Genomic DNA, 16335 nt, shown 5'->3' on the forward strand with positions numbered 1-16335 from the left:
CCATGAAATTGTTGAGATTTCTTGGATCCTTCTTCTAAGATTTAAAGGGTCTTTTTCTTCCCTGAGGGATAGACATAATTTTTTTCAAAGAATTTCCCGCTTCAGCCTATTCAGATCTTTACTTTGCCTCCGAATGGTAGATTCATGACTTTTTATCATCTTAGTCACGTATTGCCTGTTCACGCGAAAACGAACTAGGAGCTCTACGGTTCTTCTAGACCAAAAAATCAACTGCCTCGAGCTCGATACCTTCTTCCACGATTTTGCATTTTTGCTAGATTTGTTTTGTTCTAAAATGTAAAACTTCCCTCATTTTTCTGTCCGAGTTTGATTTTATTTATTTATTTATTATTAAATAAATCGGCCACATGAGCTGGTTACACAACGGTTGCTACAGATGATTGCAGAACTGTTAAAATCAACAGTGATGAATGGTCCATAAAGAAGAGATTTTATTTTTTTATTTTTCTAATCAAGCATATGATATATAAAAGTAAAAATTACAGAGTTTGAGGAGGGTCCTTTCCACTATCAATATACAAAAACCAACTAGGAATATTATCTATAGGTATGCTACCAAAAACAAGGTTGGTAGCTGCCCACTGCGCAACAGAGTGAGCACATCGATTTTGAGATCGATGAATCTTGGCAAATTTCCAGCTTTGATGAAGATTTTATAAGTGCTGGATGTCCATAAAGAAGAGATTGACTACATATCAGCCTAAACTCTCTACACACTTTACGTGGTATCACTTTTTTTTTTTTTTTTTTTTAAAACCTATAATGTTAAGTGTGCTGCCGCTGCAGTGTACAGTAAGCTGCTGTGAATATTTTCTGCTTAAAGAAACCGACGCTAATGAATATTGAGCTTCGGAAGTCAACGAAACTTGGGTCGATTGGTCCTGACTCGTCCTCCAGGTTCGAATTTCAGGTAGTTGTCTTCTCGATTCTTTTCCGAAATGAAACATTTTCGCTTACAACTCTTACTTCTGTTGGATTACCGAGAAAAGCCAAGAAAACGAAAGACATGATCGTTATAATAGGAGGTAGATTTGATTCTGCCGGGAGGTTTGATGAAAGCTCCGATGAGCGGTGATTCGAGGCCTTGAGATGGTGATCAGGTTAGTCTTTTGCTTGCTGTGGTCTGGTTCTGCTTGATTGTACTCCGTGTTTTCTTGAATGTTGTAACTGAAAGTATAAATAAGCTCGTATAGGTATTTGATTTACGGTCTTGTGAGTCGACTTTTTGCAATTGACATGGTGTGTTATGCTGTTGGAGTGGCTTTATTATGTTTATGGAAAGCGGGCCATTTGAGAAGTTGGGAGGCCGAATTTGAAATGTGAGTTGTGTTTTATAATTTGCAGGTAATATATCATTGCATAGGTAGCTTTTTGCTCATACGCCAGAAATCACATTGTCAGTGATGGTTTATAATATAGCACTTGACTTCTTTGTTCGATACATTAAGGTTTACAGCATTTTAAATTCCATTTTAAGCTGCAAATTGACGAGAAGTCATTAATTAAGTTGTTGTTTCCCATTTATCATTCATTATTTCTCATTTATCCTATACTGAATGTGCTGTTATTGTAGAAGTTTTCCCATGGTCTTCAGCACAATAGTGAGGATTCAATTTGGTTGTCTTGTACCATATCAGCTTGAATAAACATATGCTTTTCATGACAGGCAACGGTACCCCAATAAGACATGTTTTGGGAAAAAGCAAGATGATAGTGGGATTACTAGAAGGTATATCATTATCCCAGTTTCTGAAACTGTATGTAAAAAAAGAATAGGCGAAAGATATGGTAAAGAATGGAATAGAATGAACTTAATGTAAACCAATTATAATACTTGGCCTCTGTTTGTAAAAATCCCATTAACTTTTATTTTTACTTGTTGCATCTGAAAATATTCATTCTATTTCCTGGATAAGGACCTTCTAGAGTGGGCAAACCTCAACTGCACTATGGTGAGGTTGTTGCCCAGTTTCTGCATCTCATAACTTTCCAAAGGATGATGAACTTCATTTGAGATTGAGATGATAAATTCTATAAAAGCTAAGGTGAGCCTGTCAACTTCCAATTCTTCTAGTGTGGAGTTTCACTCCCAGCACACAGTGATTTTTATTTCTTTTTGGGGTTATTGTTACAATATCGGTTCTGTTGACTATAGTTTTCCAATTCATTTGATTTCGTGGACCTTCAATTGATTGGTGACTCTTGCCAGAAGCCTTTGACGTATGTAGGCCTCCATGTTTAAACTCCAATATGGTGTTTTCTTGTCAAATATTTGATTAATTTTGATTCTCTTAAAATCTAAAGAATAAGTCAATAATTGCATCTGACTTATCTTTAGTTCTAATCTTTCCTTTTTGTTTTTTCTGATGTGCTGACTTTCAGGTTGTTATTGATGATTTGGGGGTTGTGAAAAAGGTATTTGACAGCTATATCCTTGTTGCATTGTTTATAATTTAATTAAGGACATGTTATGATTTCAGACAATGAAAACCTAAAAATTACATTATGATAATCTCTTTAACTAACTTATAAAAAAAAAAAGTACTATCATTGACTCAATAAAAATGGCTGAATCTAATAGATGCTTTTGATTTTTAATTGGAACTTGAGTAATTTTGATTCAGATTTTCCTTTCAGATTGTAGTACTGAGAAAACATATAAATTTTTAAGGAGAACACATGTTTTCTGTTCGTTTCTTATATATTTTGCACCAAAAAGAAATATGTTGTAAAAATAACAATTTCAATCTGCTGTTGGAAAATATGAAAAGATAAGGTAGCTGCTATATCCATAGACCTAAGAAATTCCCAATGATCTGGTAATAAATGAAGGACAGGGTTGGGGATCACCCAGAGAACCTTATGAAGTAAAAGCTTGGTATGAACTGAATCATGTCCCTTTAAATATTTTCCTTTCGTCTTCTATGGTATGTTAAACTGCCAAGTGGAGTGCTTGAAGTTCCCACTGGAGTATAATTGTTTTCAGGATTTCTGCAAAGACTGGAAATGGGAATGCAATTCTGACACATATGAAGGGAGAACCATATTTCTTTACTTTTGGAAAATCAGAGGTCAGTAACACATTTCCGATCATTTACTTTCTCCAATGTATTTGGTGCGCTTGGCTTTCTTGAAGTAATACATTACTGGAGTTATCTGAACGCATAATTTTTGGTGGGTTTGATACCTTGCCCCTATATTTCATTTCAACATACATTGCTAATTTTTTAAGATGAACTCGGGGAAACTTGGACCTTTGTAGCTGATTTTTAAACTATCATGTCTATCTTCTTCTTTCTTCCTCTTCGAAATATGTGCTGAACTCAGAACTTTCCCTGATATGATTAGGCCAGCTAATGTTCCTGAAGGTGCTCATGTTGAATGGGAGGAAAATTGGATATATTGGTTTTGAGATGCCACAGGTAATCTATGAATGTAGTTCTTTAAGCCTTAGTTTGATGCTAGACTTGTGATAAGGATAGCATATTTTCCAAGATGGCTGCAGAAGTGCTGTTGTTGAGTATTAGACTTGTGGTCACTTGGACATTAGAACTCCCTCATTGTTGAGAATGGTCCATCATCAACAGCTGAAGTATATACTGTTAGTTCCTAAAATTTTGGTTCAAGTTTGATTTTCGTCCAAGAAATTTAAAAGTTCTAATTTTGTCTCTGGAAAATATAAAGGTGATAATGTAATCCTTTTGTTATGACTTTGCTGCTTTTGAAAATGGAAATTTAAATTTATGGGACAAAAATAATGCTAAATTCACAGACCAAACATCTGGATGTCCAAATATTAATTGATCTGATTTATTTTTACTTGGCTTTTCATCATCAATTGAAACTAATACATGACAGAAAATTCCATTTGAAACTCAGCGATAAAAAAAAAAAAAAAATCCGTTTGAAACTTTTCTTGAAATGTGTTCTTGGATTTAAACTTCTTTGCTAGGTGTATATTTGGTAATAACTTCTGCTTACATTTATTGAAGTGAAGTAGACCTGAATTTAATTATGATAATGTAATCCTTTTGTTATGACTTTGCTGCTTTTGAAAATGGAAATTTAAATTTATGGGACAAAAATAATGCTAAATTCACAGACCAAACATCTGGATGTCCAAATATTAATTGATCTGATTTATTTTTACTTGGCTTTTCATCATCAATTGAAACTAATACATGACAGAAAATTCCATTTGAAACTCAGCGATAAAAAAAAAAAAAAAATCCGTTTGAAACTTTTCTTGAAATGTGTTCTTGGATTTAAACTTCTTTGCTAGGTGTATATTTGGTAATAACTTCTGCTGTACATTTATTGAAGTGAAGTAGACCTGAATTTAATTATGATAGATGCCTTGAGTTTTGAGATTTGTTTTCCTGGTTGCACCACGATTACCTTGAGATGTCTCTATCTGGTTAATTGATGAAGCCTCTGATACTTCTATTTCATCATTTGTGCCTGATTTGAATCCACATTGCGGGATTGGACTGGTTTGAACTTCAAAAGTATAATGGACAAAGCAGAGAATATCAGACACAGTATGTCAGTAACATTTAATGGTGCTGCATAGAGCCATCTAGCAGCTATGGAATGTTTTTACACACATCTTATCACATCAAGCTTGCGTATGTGCAATTGTTGCATAAATATGGCAACTTGGTCTATTGATTCAATCCATGTTTACTATCCTTTGTTTGTTTTGAAAAATCAGATTTAAGTATCATTCAAGTGAGAACATTTAAATTGCCACCACGATAGATCTGTGATAATATTTTTCTCTCTCGGGGAAACAGACTCTTCAAAGAAGGAAAATTTGAACTTGCAAGAGCTAAGTATGAGAAGGTAATGAAGGTAATTTTGTCTTCTTTTAATCCAAAGTATTTTGGATGGGGTGACTGGTATTTTCCATTGTTTCTATAGATCTTATCAATCAGAAGGAAAACTAGTATTGATCTCAATCAATGTTTTGGGATGAAAATTGCTATTTTTATGTTGAAATTTTACCACTTTCTTTTACTGTAATTGCTGATGGTTATCAATCATGTTGCCCTATTTGGCTGGCATAAATTATAGTATTTACCGAGAGGTCATAAAAACATTTATTGTAATCATTTGACTTACCTGACCTACAATAATTATTTTCTTTCAAGATCTGTTGTAGATGGACTTAAATTCCAGGACATACTAGCCATTAAGTTTGTCTAGAATCTTATTCACAAACTTAAAACTTATAAAAACTGTGCTATTTATATAAACAATATTCTTCTGCTCTAATGTGTTAATGAATCTGTTGTGCTTTCAAGCTGTCATGACTCATAATACTATGGTGGTTGCTCAACAGGTGCTTCGGAAATTTAATCATGTCAATCCACAAGATGATGACGAAGGGATGGAATTCGCAAAAACACGAGCAAGTGTTTTCTTTATACTTTCCATTTAGGAATCCAATGAAATGCAATTGTTGGATTCTTGCATAATGAATCTTCTAATACTTCAGCGACCTAATATTCTGTGTTGTGCTATCTTTCTGTGAATGTATTAAAGATTTTCTTGTCTTTTCTTGTATTGTATGAAGAATCTGTTGCACCTGAATGTGGCTGCATGTCAGCTTAAACTTGGAGAATGCGGAAAGTGCATTGAGACATGTAACAAGGTACGTCTTGTGACTTCAAAATGCGGTAGCCATCTCATCATGCGGGAGAAAAAGACATTTTGGCAATAAAATCAGTTAGCATTTTCAATAATGATTTAGCTGTGAGTTGATTTTATTGAATGAGTCAACTGAGTGTATTATGTCAGAGTCAGAAATGCAACCACCTCGCATTGGCCTAATGCTTCCTGTGGTTGCCCTCTTGGAAAGAAAGTGATATATAAATTCTTAACAATGAAGTGTCTATCTTTTGCTGCAAACTATAAATCATTGGTTTGGCTTTATCACAGTCTAATGTCAACACTGACAGTTGTCTCGAACATATTTAGTCGATTGGCAAATGAATAACAAAAATATCTAATGAGGTGCAATTAGTTAGGAAACTTTCCATCAAACTTCGAATAAAATAACATTTGGAATGATATTTTACATTTGAAGAATGATTTTCCCTTCAGTATTAATCATGTTTACAGAGAAGGTAATGCGCTAGCAGACAGTTTAGTAAATTATGGTGCTATGGGACATACTGTAAGTTTTCCATCTGTCTTTCTAACAGAATGAGAGAAAAGGCAGAGAAAATATGGAACTCAATTGTATTACTTCATAATACGTTTACAGATGTGAGACCTCTTATATATATAGGCATTGGTACAGCTTGTATGCGATACAAAAAGGGAAAATTAAAACAGATCAAGGAATATAATTCGGTTACACTAGCTGTCAGAGAATCAACAAATTACACAGTCAAGGCAATATTCTTGAAGGTTCTGCCAGATCATTGTCCAGATCACCAGCTGAGTCATGATGCTTGTGTAATGCACTGCTGTGTTAATACTTTCAACTCCCTAAACATATGATTGCTCTGTTCTCTCTGGATCGTGCAGGTCTTCCTACTATTAGGCACTAAATTTTCTAGGCTTTTCTTAATCTTCTTGTAAACTTTATATAAAGTCTTTATATTTTTTAGGAACTTGGTTTGGGCTCTTACTTTCTCCTTGTAACCCCCCAAGTTTCATTATCTGTATAAGGTATTCCTCCATCACAAGTGACAGTAATCAATAAAATTAGAGTCTCTTCGACTAAACTCCTGCATGCTCATGGGTGTCAGACCATCCTTGCGCTATATATTTTCAACCGGTTTTAGTAATTTATTTCACAGGCCAAGGTAGTTTTCTTTTGTTTTTGTTTTATATATCTATTCATGCTGGAACCATGTAGGTTTTAGATGCAAGCCCTGCACATGTCAAGGCTCTGATATTTATTATAGTAGTAGTTGATCATTAAATTCTCGACCCCATGTAAAACTTGCTTTTCGATTAGATAATGAAACTCGACAAGGCATCTGAAACTGATGCTACAGCTGCTCTTCTAAAACCACAGCAGAAGGAGCAGGTAGGTTGGAACACCCTCAAAAACTCACTTTTTATCTGGAGATGGAGTTGAAAATGTTTTGTATCATATCATGTATCAATCCTTTGATTTCAGGAAGTTGAGAGGAAGGCTTGGAAACAATTTAAAGGACTAACTGACAAGAAACAAGGGGAAATTGCAGATGCTGGAGATAGAGAAGATCATAACATGTAGGTGAAAAGCCTGACAAGGTTGCTAAGGAGGATTTGGATGCGGATAATTCAGAAGAATCACGAGAAGCTGCAGCTGATGCCCGTCAATTGGGTTTGTTTTCCTGCTTTCGGCCTATCGGTAGACGTCTATTTTCAGGTCTTGGGCTGCAGAGATGCACCATATTATGATATTTCCGAGTTGCCAAAAGAAAAGAAAAAAAAAAAAAAAAATCCTGGGTTATACACGTCACTATGATATTTGTCTCACTTGCCTATGATTGACAATACACATTAGCTTTAAAACGGCGTCATATTGAATAGAAACCTCCACTACATTACACACTCGGGCAATACAGACCACCAAGACTCTTTTCACTTGAACGATCATCCAAGCACTAGATTAAAGAGCGAGTAAAGACGGTTACAATATTATAGACATGCACCACTGAAAAGACACCATTTCCTTTTGGAAGACATGAACATCAAACTTTAGGAGTGATTAGTGCGGTGGAGGACATGGTCTCATGAGCAGGTTTGGCCTTGGCAAGGGCACGAATCTTGACGAGAAAGAACCCAACGGCATGGCCACCCACAGCGGCTATGAAGATTCCAAGGTTGAAGGACATGACAGAGAGCATGACTAGGTAAGCCAAGCCCATGCGAAAAGCATAGACGGTAGCCTGAATCAGCCCGCCCGCAATTGGTTTGTGGCCGGGCTTGACAGCCGGCAAGATGGACAATACCTCGACGGCGACGGCCAGGGAAAAGACAGAGAGAAGAGCCAACACGTACATGCCAAGGTCTTGATTAGGCCATCCAGAGAAGAGGACTATGGCATCTTTGCCCCAGTAGAAGCTCATGTGCATCATCCTATGTTTGCTCATGCTACCATCGGAAGGAGGCATGTGCATGTGGGCACCGTGATCATGTTCCTCAGCCATTTCTCAAAGAGAGAGAGAGCTTTTTTGGAGGATTGGGTCTGCCACTCAAGGCAATGTCAAGTTTTATCTTGTTTTGAGTTGTAATACTGTGCGCGTGTACGGTTTACGTATAAAGGAGATGGAGCCAATGACAGCACATGTGATGAAGAGGTCTGAGTCGGATATAAATGGCCGTTGGATTGCGTGGAAATTGGGGAAGGAAAAAATAGCGAAGGTTTTGTGATGAGTGGACTTGACTTGGACCGTATAGGAAGGGCTAGGCTATACTTGTAGCTTCTACTTTGGAAAATAGCCATATAGAGTGTACAAATTCCATCGTATTTTCTTTACAAAATAATGAATTTTATTATTTAAAAAATATTTTTTCATATTAATTTTAAATTTATTGTTTGAAAAAAAAAGGGTGCAAAATGTTATAAATATCTAATTATGTGGCTTTTCATGGGCCATATCTTAATGAATGAACAATCAATCCCCTTAGAGAAAAGTCCGAAAACACAATAAATTTGCTGTAGAAATAAAGACTTTTCAAAGGCGGCCAGTTTTTTCCAGTCCTCTCGGTCCTTCACGGAAATGGAGTTGTTATGCAATTACACCTTGAATTGTCTTGTAAATTGATAAATTGACTTAATTTTACGTGATAAGTTACATTATAAATTTTTTTATATTAAGATTCTGTTATGGATATTTAGAATATCTAAGTATATAATAATAAAATTATTTAAATTAAGATGTTTTATTGAGTTTTAAAAAATTAAAGAGAATATAATTGAGTAAAAATATTCTAAAGTTAAAAAATTATTTGAATATAATTTTTAATATAAATTTTATTTTAAAATTTCAAATAATTATATTATTTTTTATGTTTTATTTGAGAGTTTAGAAAAATTATAATAATTAAATAAAATTTTATGATTTTTAGTATATAAACAACTGGCCATTTGGAGAAGTAAACTTTTTTATAAATTTTTTCTAAGTGTATTTAGCATTTTTTTAAAAAGGATACACAAATTCATTAATTAGTAGTAACTTTTTTAAACATTTCAAAAAATGATACATTTATAACCATTTTTTACAATTTTTATTCCATTATGTTTTAAATGATGGACATTTTTATAAAATAGCTTATAAAAAAAACTTCACTTTATAGAGATAATTTAATATTAAATATAGTTATATAAAAAGTTGTAAAAAATATTATTATTACTTTTAAGAAAAAGGATAGTAGCTACCTAGTTGAAGTTGAGAGCAATTACTTAAAAAAGAATATTGTTAGGCCAATAAAGATATTATATAAAAATAATTTTATAAATTGACGTGATTTTATGTAAATTGTTAAATTTATTTTATAATAAAAATAATTTTAAAATTTGATTAATCATATCAAGTAATATCAATTTGTAAAATTATTTTTATGATTAGAATATTTTTTTAATGAAAAAAAAGAAAAGAAAGTTGGACAAAAGGCATGAAAGGTCAACAATGAGTAAGGGAAAAAATCCACTGCAAGCAAAAGCAAACAGAGAAGGTGCACATGGAACATCGGATGAGATTACATAGAATAAAAATTCTTTAATCCCTCGACGATCTTACTTTTTTTACACTTGTAAAGTACAAAAGTTTCTTGATTTTGGATAGTGACTATAATCAGATTATTCTATTCACACGTGTATGGATTGTACTATTTACATCATTATTTTAATTAGAAACATTCGAAACTTAAAATTTATATTATCAAATTATATCATATACATATTTTATTATATAAAATGATATTTACAGTCGTAAATATACAAGCGTCGTACATTATTTTAAAAAAAATAAATAAATACAGAACCTATATAAAAAAAATTAATTTTTTAATGATTGACCCTATTTTTTTTAAAGAGACTGCACGACGCTTGCATACTCCACGACTGTACGTAACATTACTCTTTTATTATATATGTTCCCCATACTTCAAAATAAAAATTTTTAATAACTAAATATCAATATAAAAAATAATAATAATAATAATATTAGGGACTGCTACAAGCTATAGCCACCGAGATTCTCACCGAGAAATCTCACCACTAAGTAAAATTATTATTATTATTTTTTAAATCTCTTAAATATTAAAATAAAATAAAATCACAAACTTATTAAAAAAATACTCATTAAGAATTAAGAAAAAAACGACAATCGGTAAGAATTGTGGCATTTTTCATTATAATATTAGTCAATAACAAATAAAATAAAAATTAGGTAGGTACTGATAAACATAAAGATCAGACTTTGAATGACATGATCAGAGCATATATCAGCAAGATGCACCAAATCTATATCATTGCGAAAACCAGGTCAACAAAGAAACCAAATTTTAATTAAATTCTCTTATTTATCCTTAAAATCGTCAAGCGTCCCAAGTTGGACCTAACATTTCATTAATCATAATTAAAAAATAAATTGTAAATATTTTATTTATGCAAACATGAGTTGGAATTGATGTAAAATGATCAAACCCAAAACCCCTTCGACTTCAAGTGCTACATATAATAGTTGCTCTATCTATCATGTTAGCATTTCATCGGAGGAAGATCGGACGGAGCATGATCAGAACCCGACGCAGATCCACTGGTCTTCCTAAAAGCTCGACTCCCAAAAACCAAGAACCCTACCGCTCGCCCACCAACCACCGCCAGAAAAACACCACCGTTGAACGACATCACGGCGAGCATAACCATGTAATCCAGACCGGAGCGTACCGTGTACATCGCCGTCTGCATCAGCCCCACCGCCAAGTTGTTCGTCCCGGGCTTTATAATGTTACAATGGGAGAGCCACTCGACAAGCACAGCGAGAACAAACACGAAGGCCAAAGCCAGAGGGTACATCACCGAGCTCGTCCCGGGCCAACCAGAGAAGAGAACCTCAGCTTTATGGCCCCAGTAGAAGGACATGTGCATCATCATTCTCCGGTGCCGCATGTGCCCATCGCCGGTGCCGTTGAAAGCTCCGAAACCGTGATGCGAGGTAGTCTCCATGATCACAAACCAATTAAAAAAAAAAAGAAGAAATAAATGGGGGGCTACTTTGGCTCAAAGACGAAAGCAAGGGTTGGTTTAAGAACCCACGAAGAGAGGAGAAGAGAATTTCCCACAGCTCACACTCTTTTGGCACCCTGCATGTTGCCTTTCCATTTATAAGTAGTAATATAAATGGAGGAAGGAATTAGCAGACATTTCTTGTTGCTGTAAATTGGAGGTATGAATGAACTTTGAAGTGAATGAGGGGAGTGTGCAGTATAAGGAGGAGGCAGTGTGCTTTTATATGTGAGTGCGCGTGGGACATGGCCGGTTTGGGCTTTTGCACAAATGTGCTATGACTCATTTCCAAGCAATCCCTAGACGAAAGTGAACAGATTAACAGATTCTAAGCTATATTTATGGAATGTCAGTACCTTAAAGTGATAAAACGAAAAGAAAAAAGATCTCTAAGCAATAAAAAAAAGAGAGAGAGAGAGAGAGAGAGAATTAATAGAACTGTGCATTCTGTCATGACTCATGTCAGCCCATGCATGGGGAGTGATTGGCACGTAGATATTGCGCACTGCGACCGGCCGGCGGTACTTACGGTCAATTTGTTACTTTGTTGGGAAAAGATCAGAAATATTATCTAAAGAATACTTGAGCATTGAATAGGATGTTCTAATTTGATGGATCGGTATTGTTAATCCAACACCCATGGGCTGTAAAAATGAAGAAAGAAAAGGCCCAAACCAACGAGCCAAATCAAATTGGGTCTGCCCATTTACTCGGCAACATCTGAGGGTACTGGACCCCCTGTTGTGGTTGGAAACATGAGATTAAATTTAGGACTCGGAGCCCAAGCAAAAGAGACTGGCCCAATTCAACTATTGGGTTCCGTTCCATATGCAACTGCTTAGTCCAAATCCAAATCTATAGCCACACGGTGCTCGCTAGTCGCTACACTCTACTTTTTAAAATTTTACTGAATTTATTAGGAGCGAAAGAATCGACCTGTTGATATTGGAAGAGTCAATAGATTCTTTCAATGTATCATTTTTTAGTTCAATGAAATTCACAAGTATAGAAAGAAGTCCTATAAGAATTGCTACTACAAATACAATATTACAATACGATATAAAATGCATCCCTCAAATTAAAGGACGGACAGGGGGATCCACCCCCTATAGGGCTCTATGCGCTACCATGGAAGATGAGTGTTTCTGTCTCAACTATAAAATAAAAGTCTTCAAATATTCCTTTGAATTAAAAAAAAAATAATGCAGAACAATACTATAAACACAAAGAGATCTCACACACTAATGTGGCACGTTGATAATATGCCACGTGTCTTCTTTTTTTCCCTTATCTCCCTTTGCCTTTCCAGTACTTCCCTCCTCCCTTGTGGTTCAGTTCGGTGGCCAAGTTGGTCAAGAACCCTCAGCACGGGGAAGGGAGAGGGAAAGAGGAGGGGGGAGGGGAAACACACAGGAAGATAAGGGGGAAGAAAAACATGTGACACACTAATAGTGTAACACATCAGTGTGTGAAATTCTTTTGTGAGATGCCTTTGTGTCTCTAACAGTCCTTTATTTATATATAATATATATATATATATATATGATACGCTATATATAATTGAAAGATGCTACTCATCATCTCACATCACACACTTTACATATTTTAGAATTATTTTTTATTTTATTTTATTCTTGTTAAACTAATTGAATTGTTTTACTTATCATCTATACATCACATATTTATTATAGAAAAAATAAAAAAAAAATAAAAATTAGAATAGGTATGATGCGTAGTGTGTGAAATTATAAGTAGAATTATTTTATATAATTACTTAATCGGTTATGAGATTTAGCATAGGATGGATCGTTTACATGATCACAGTACTTTATTTTATCAAAATATAAGAAAATTAGTCGTTAATTAGTACCGAAACTTTCAGTAGTCGGAAATAGGAATGTATCTGGGAAGATGCTTCTTGGTCTCCTCCTTAGGAATTGTAACAGTAAGTACTTCATTGTCTAGACAAGCTCTGACCTTACACGCATCTCCATTCTTAGGCAGCCTTAAACGCCTGACAAATTTGCCGCTGTTTTGCTCTGTACGCTGCCACCTCTCCGTCTTCTCTTTTTTCTCCATCTTCCTCTCGCCTGTAATGCAGAGGACACTATCCCCCTCGATTTCCACCTTCACTTCCTCTTTCTTGAGCCCCGGAATACTGATCTTCAGCACGTGTGCCTCTGGGGTCTCTTTCCAATCAACCTTAGCGCTCACGAATGTCGTTGTTTCGTTTGGGAAGGAAGTCTGGGGTATAGTTAGACTTCTTCTGAAATCATGAAACTCCTCGAACGGGTCCCAAGCCTCAAGATTCAGAGGTTCAAATGAGCGACCACCAAAGACGCTATTAGGAATATTCATGATCGACATTATATATCTTTGTTGGTTGTTTTGGTAATGAGAAATAATACTGAAAGTACAGTACACTGACCGGTGAGCCAGAGACGTTGCTGCAGTTCAACTAGGAGGATGCTGTATTTATAGAATAATCAAATCAAGGATGCATGGAGCATTTTTTTGTATGGTGGATTTGGGTAGGTTTCTGGTGTGCCGTCCATGGTGTTCGGATAGGAATCTCCTTTATTGAAAGGCTAGAAAAGGCATGCGCAATAGGAAAGAATATCAAGGCCGGTGGGTGCATGCGGGTCGGGAATATATCTTATTGGGATTGATGCTCGCTGCTAATTCCTTTGCATGCTCATTTATGTTGTTCTTGAAGGCCCAGCGTGCATGCGTACGTGTATTGAAGATTTTGCTTGTCCAATATATATTCTACGAGTAATATTATATATATTATTTGTGAAATACGTAAATATTGTATAAATATTTAAAAAAAAAATTTATTATTAAAAAATTAATTTTTTTTTTATGTAAAGAGTCTTATATTTATTTTTTATTTTTAAATAATTATATAATATTTACATACTACTATAACTATCATTTCTCATATTTAAACTCGAGTACTGAGTCCGTAAGCCTTTATTGCTAGAAGGCATTAATTCACACACACGCTTCTCTTTTATCTAATACCTCGTGTAATTAGCTCCTACGAGAAGAGATGATATTTAACATTAATTTCTATCCTAAGCTCCCGAATAAAAGATTTTTTTATAATTTTTTTTTTATCTAAACACTCTTTATGAGTAGGAGAGAAATAAACACAATATATGAATCACTCTGATTACAATATTAAACTCAGTATGGTCCATGCATGTAGTGTATATCTATCTCTGATCTGGATTATAAGTAATACTTAAGTTAAAAAGTGGTTGGAAATCTTGAACCGTAAAGTTTTCAGTTAGAATTAACTCTTTCAATTTGGTTTAATATTAAATTGTCTCATACCCCTTTAGCATGTGTCATATATCTTTAAGAACCCGAGACGGCCCATAAAACCGGCGGTCCATGGTTAATGTTTTAAATTATATGACTTAATTCACTAGCTTATAATGGGGCTACTATAACATGGTAAATGCTTACTCATGTCACATGAGATCGACCCTCCCATAAGTACTCGAAAACAAGCCCATGATCATCATGAAATGATGATTTGCAAGATCAACTCGTTTGTGTTGCAGTTTTTACAGAACTATATATCATCTAATTTAAAACTTGGTCAACTCATTAGCTACCAACTTGCTTGCTATTCCATATTTGGTGGTGGAAACAATTCTCTTCTATGTTATTTAGTTGAAAAAAAGCGTACGACCAGCTCCTTGAAAATACTTCAGTACTACTTGGGATGAAGTTCTACAATTGCTTGATTCGTTATCAGCTGAAATTTATGATATATAAATATATATATATATATATAGAGAGAGAGAGAGAGAGAGAAGGTAATGATTAATTAGCTGATGGTTTTGCCATATAATTAGAACATTGACATTAGATTGGTCATTCCAATCTTCAAAATTTGACTAATATGAAATATTTTTACTTTTAACTAATCACTCAAAACTTAAAGTCTACATTGGATTAGCCATTATATTATTTTATTATTATTATTATTTCTTTAATTACATTGTATAGATGAACTTTACTTATATTATAATTTGTTATAAGATAAGATTATTGCATTATTTTTTACTTTATAAATAATCAATAAAAAGTTTATTCATATTTTCTCATATTATTATAATTTTTGCATGATTATAGATAGATGCAAAAAATTATTTCTTAATTCTTTTTATATTTTAAAAAATATTAAAAGAAAGATGATGAATATTATTTTATAAAAATATAATTAATAATAGGAAAATGCGTCGTAATTCTAGGGATGAAGTTTTGCAGGAATGAAGTTACACGAGAGGGAAGGAAAAAGGAAACACAAGAAATAATATATTGACTGAATCAAATTCCACAAAATTAGCAATCTCTAGATATTAGGAAATTTGTCATTTAATTGTAATTATTTCCTTTTTAATAGTTACCATAGAAAGACTAGCTATGTATCTATATATTTTAGACGTTCTTACACTACAATTGATACTTTTTAGAAATATAGAATTCAATTCTTAGCATGGTATCAGTCAAACAACGTTCCTAAGCCTCCAAGCTCAACGCCTTCCATAGCCACTCCCTCCAACCCTCTCCTTCCTCTTCACCCATCTTATTCTCTTAGCCTCATTCTAGTCTCTGGAATACTCACTGGAGATAATTATCCCAAATGGCAAAAAGCCATGACTTGTGCACTCAACGCCAAAAACAAACGCAGTTTTGTTGATGGTACTCTTTCCCCACCTGCCACAGATTCACCAAATTATATTCAATGGAATCAAATCAAGGGCATGATCTTTATCTGGCTTCTTAACTCCATCAATCCCTCCATCGCAAACTCTCTCGAATTCCATATTGATCCTCGTGAAGTGTGGCTCGGCCTTCAATCCCCGTTTCTGCCATGGGAACAATGCGCAGGATCATCTTAAACGAGAGTTATCCTCTCTGCACCAAAATACAACCTCCATCCATGAATACTACAAACAGATTAAACAACTCTGGGATGAACTTAATCACCTCAAAAAATGTAGTGATCTCAAAGAATTTCAACAACAAGCGGAGGATGAACGAGTATACCAATT

The 16335-nt window shown here is 34.4% G+C and overlaps 4 protein-coding genes across 8 annotated transcripts; 1 reads left to right on the forward strand and 3 right to left on the reverse strand.

Annotated features, from left to right (window-relative positions):
• The first annotated feature begins 828 nt into the window (after positions 1 to 828).
• On the forward strand, positions 829 to 7426 carry LOC108979282 (peptidyl-prolyl cis-trans isomerase PASTICCINO1-like). 5 transcript variants are annotated; one of them, XM_035688617.1, is made up of 7 exons: positions 829 to 2066; positions 2177 to 2245; positions 2404 to 2436; positions 3008 to 3092; positions 3370 to 3443; positions 4736 to 4875; positions 5366 to 7426. In XM_035688617.1, the coding sequence occupies exons 1-6, from the start codon at positions 2043 to 2045 to the stop codon at positions 4739 to 4741; spliced, it is 291 nt and encodes a 96-aa protein (XP_035544510.1). In that variant the 5' UTR covers positions 829 to 2042; the 3' UTR covers positions 4742 to 4875; positions 5366 to 7426. The 5 variants fall into 5 exon arrangements, with proteins under 5 accessions (XP_035544510.1, XP_035544508.1, XP_035544509.1 ...); XM_035688615.1 differs by having other exon boundaries at positions 4818 to 4875; XM_035688616.1 differs by having other exon boundaries at positions 4818 to 4866.
• Positions 7427 to 7527: 101 nt separating this feature from the next.
• On the reverse strand, positions 7528 to 8529 carry LOC108979285 (copper transporter 6-like). The gene has a single exon (XM_018949942.2). It carries the CDS (start codon positions 8175 to 8177, stop codon positions 7719 to 7721), a length of 459 nt encoding a protein of 152 aa, XP_018805487.1. The 5' UTR covers positions 8178 to 8529; the 3' UTR covers positions 7528 to 7718.
• A 1837-nt stretch (positions 8530 to 10366) lies between these two features.
• Positions 10367 to 11594, reverse strand: LOC108979284 (copper transporter 1-like). The gene has a single exon (XM_018949941.2). The coding sequence runs from the start codon at positions 11198 to 11200 to the stop codon at positions 10733 to 10735; it is 468 nt and encodes a 155-aa protein (XP_018805486.1). The 5' UTR covers positions 11201 to 11594; the 3' UTR covers positions 10367 to 10732.
• Positions 11595 to 12998: 1404 nt separating this feature from the next.
• On the reverse strand, positions 12999 to 13723 carry LOC108979283 (18.1 kDa class I heat shock protein-like). The gene has a single exon (XM_018949940.2). The coding sequence runs from the start codon at positions 13625 to 13627 to the stop codon at positions 13139 to 13141; it is 489 nt and encodes a 162-aa protein (XP_018805485.2). The 5' UTR covers positions 13628 to 13723; the 3' UTR covers positions 12999 to 13138.
• Positions 13724 to 16335: the final 2612 nt, after the last annotated feature.

Source organism: Juglans regia, chromosome 3 (assembly GCF_001411555.2).
Source record: "Juglans regia cultivar Chandler chromosome 3, Walnut 2.0, whole genome shotgun sequence".
Taxonomy (NCBI): Eukaryota; Viridiplantae; Streptophyta; class Magnoliopsida; order Fagales; family Juglandaceae; genus Juglans; species Juglans regia.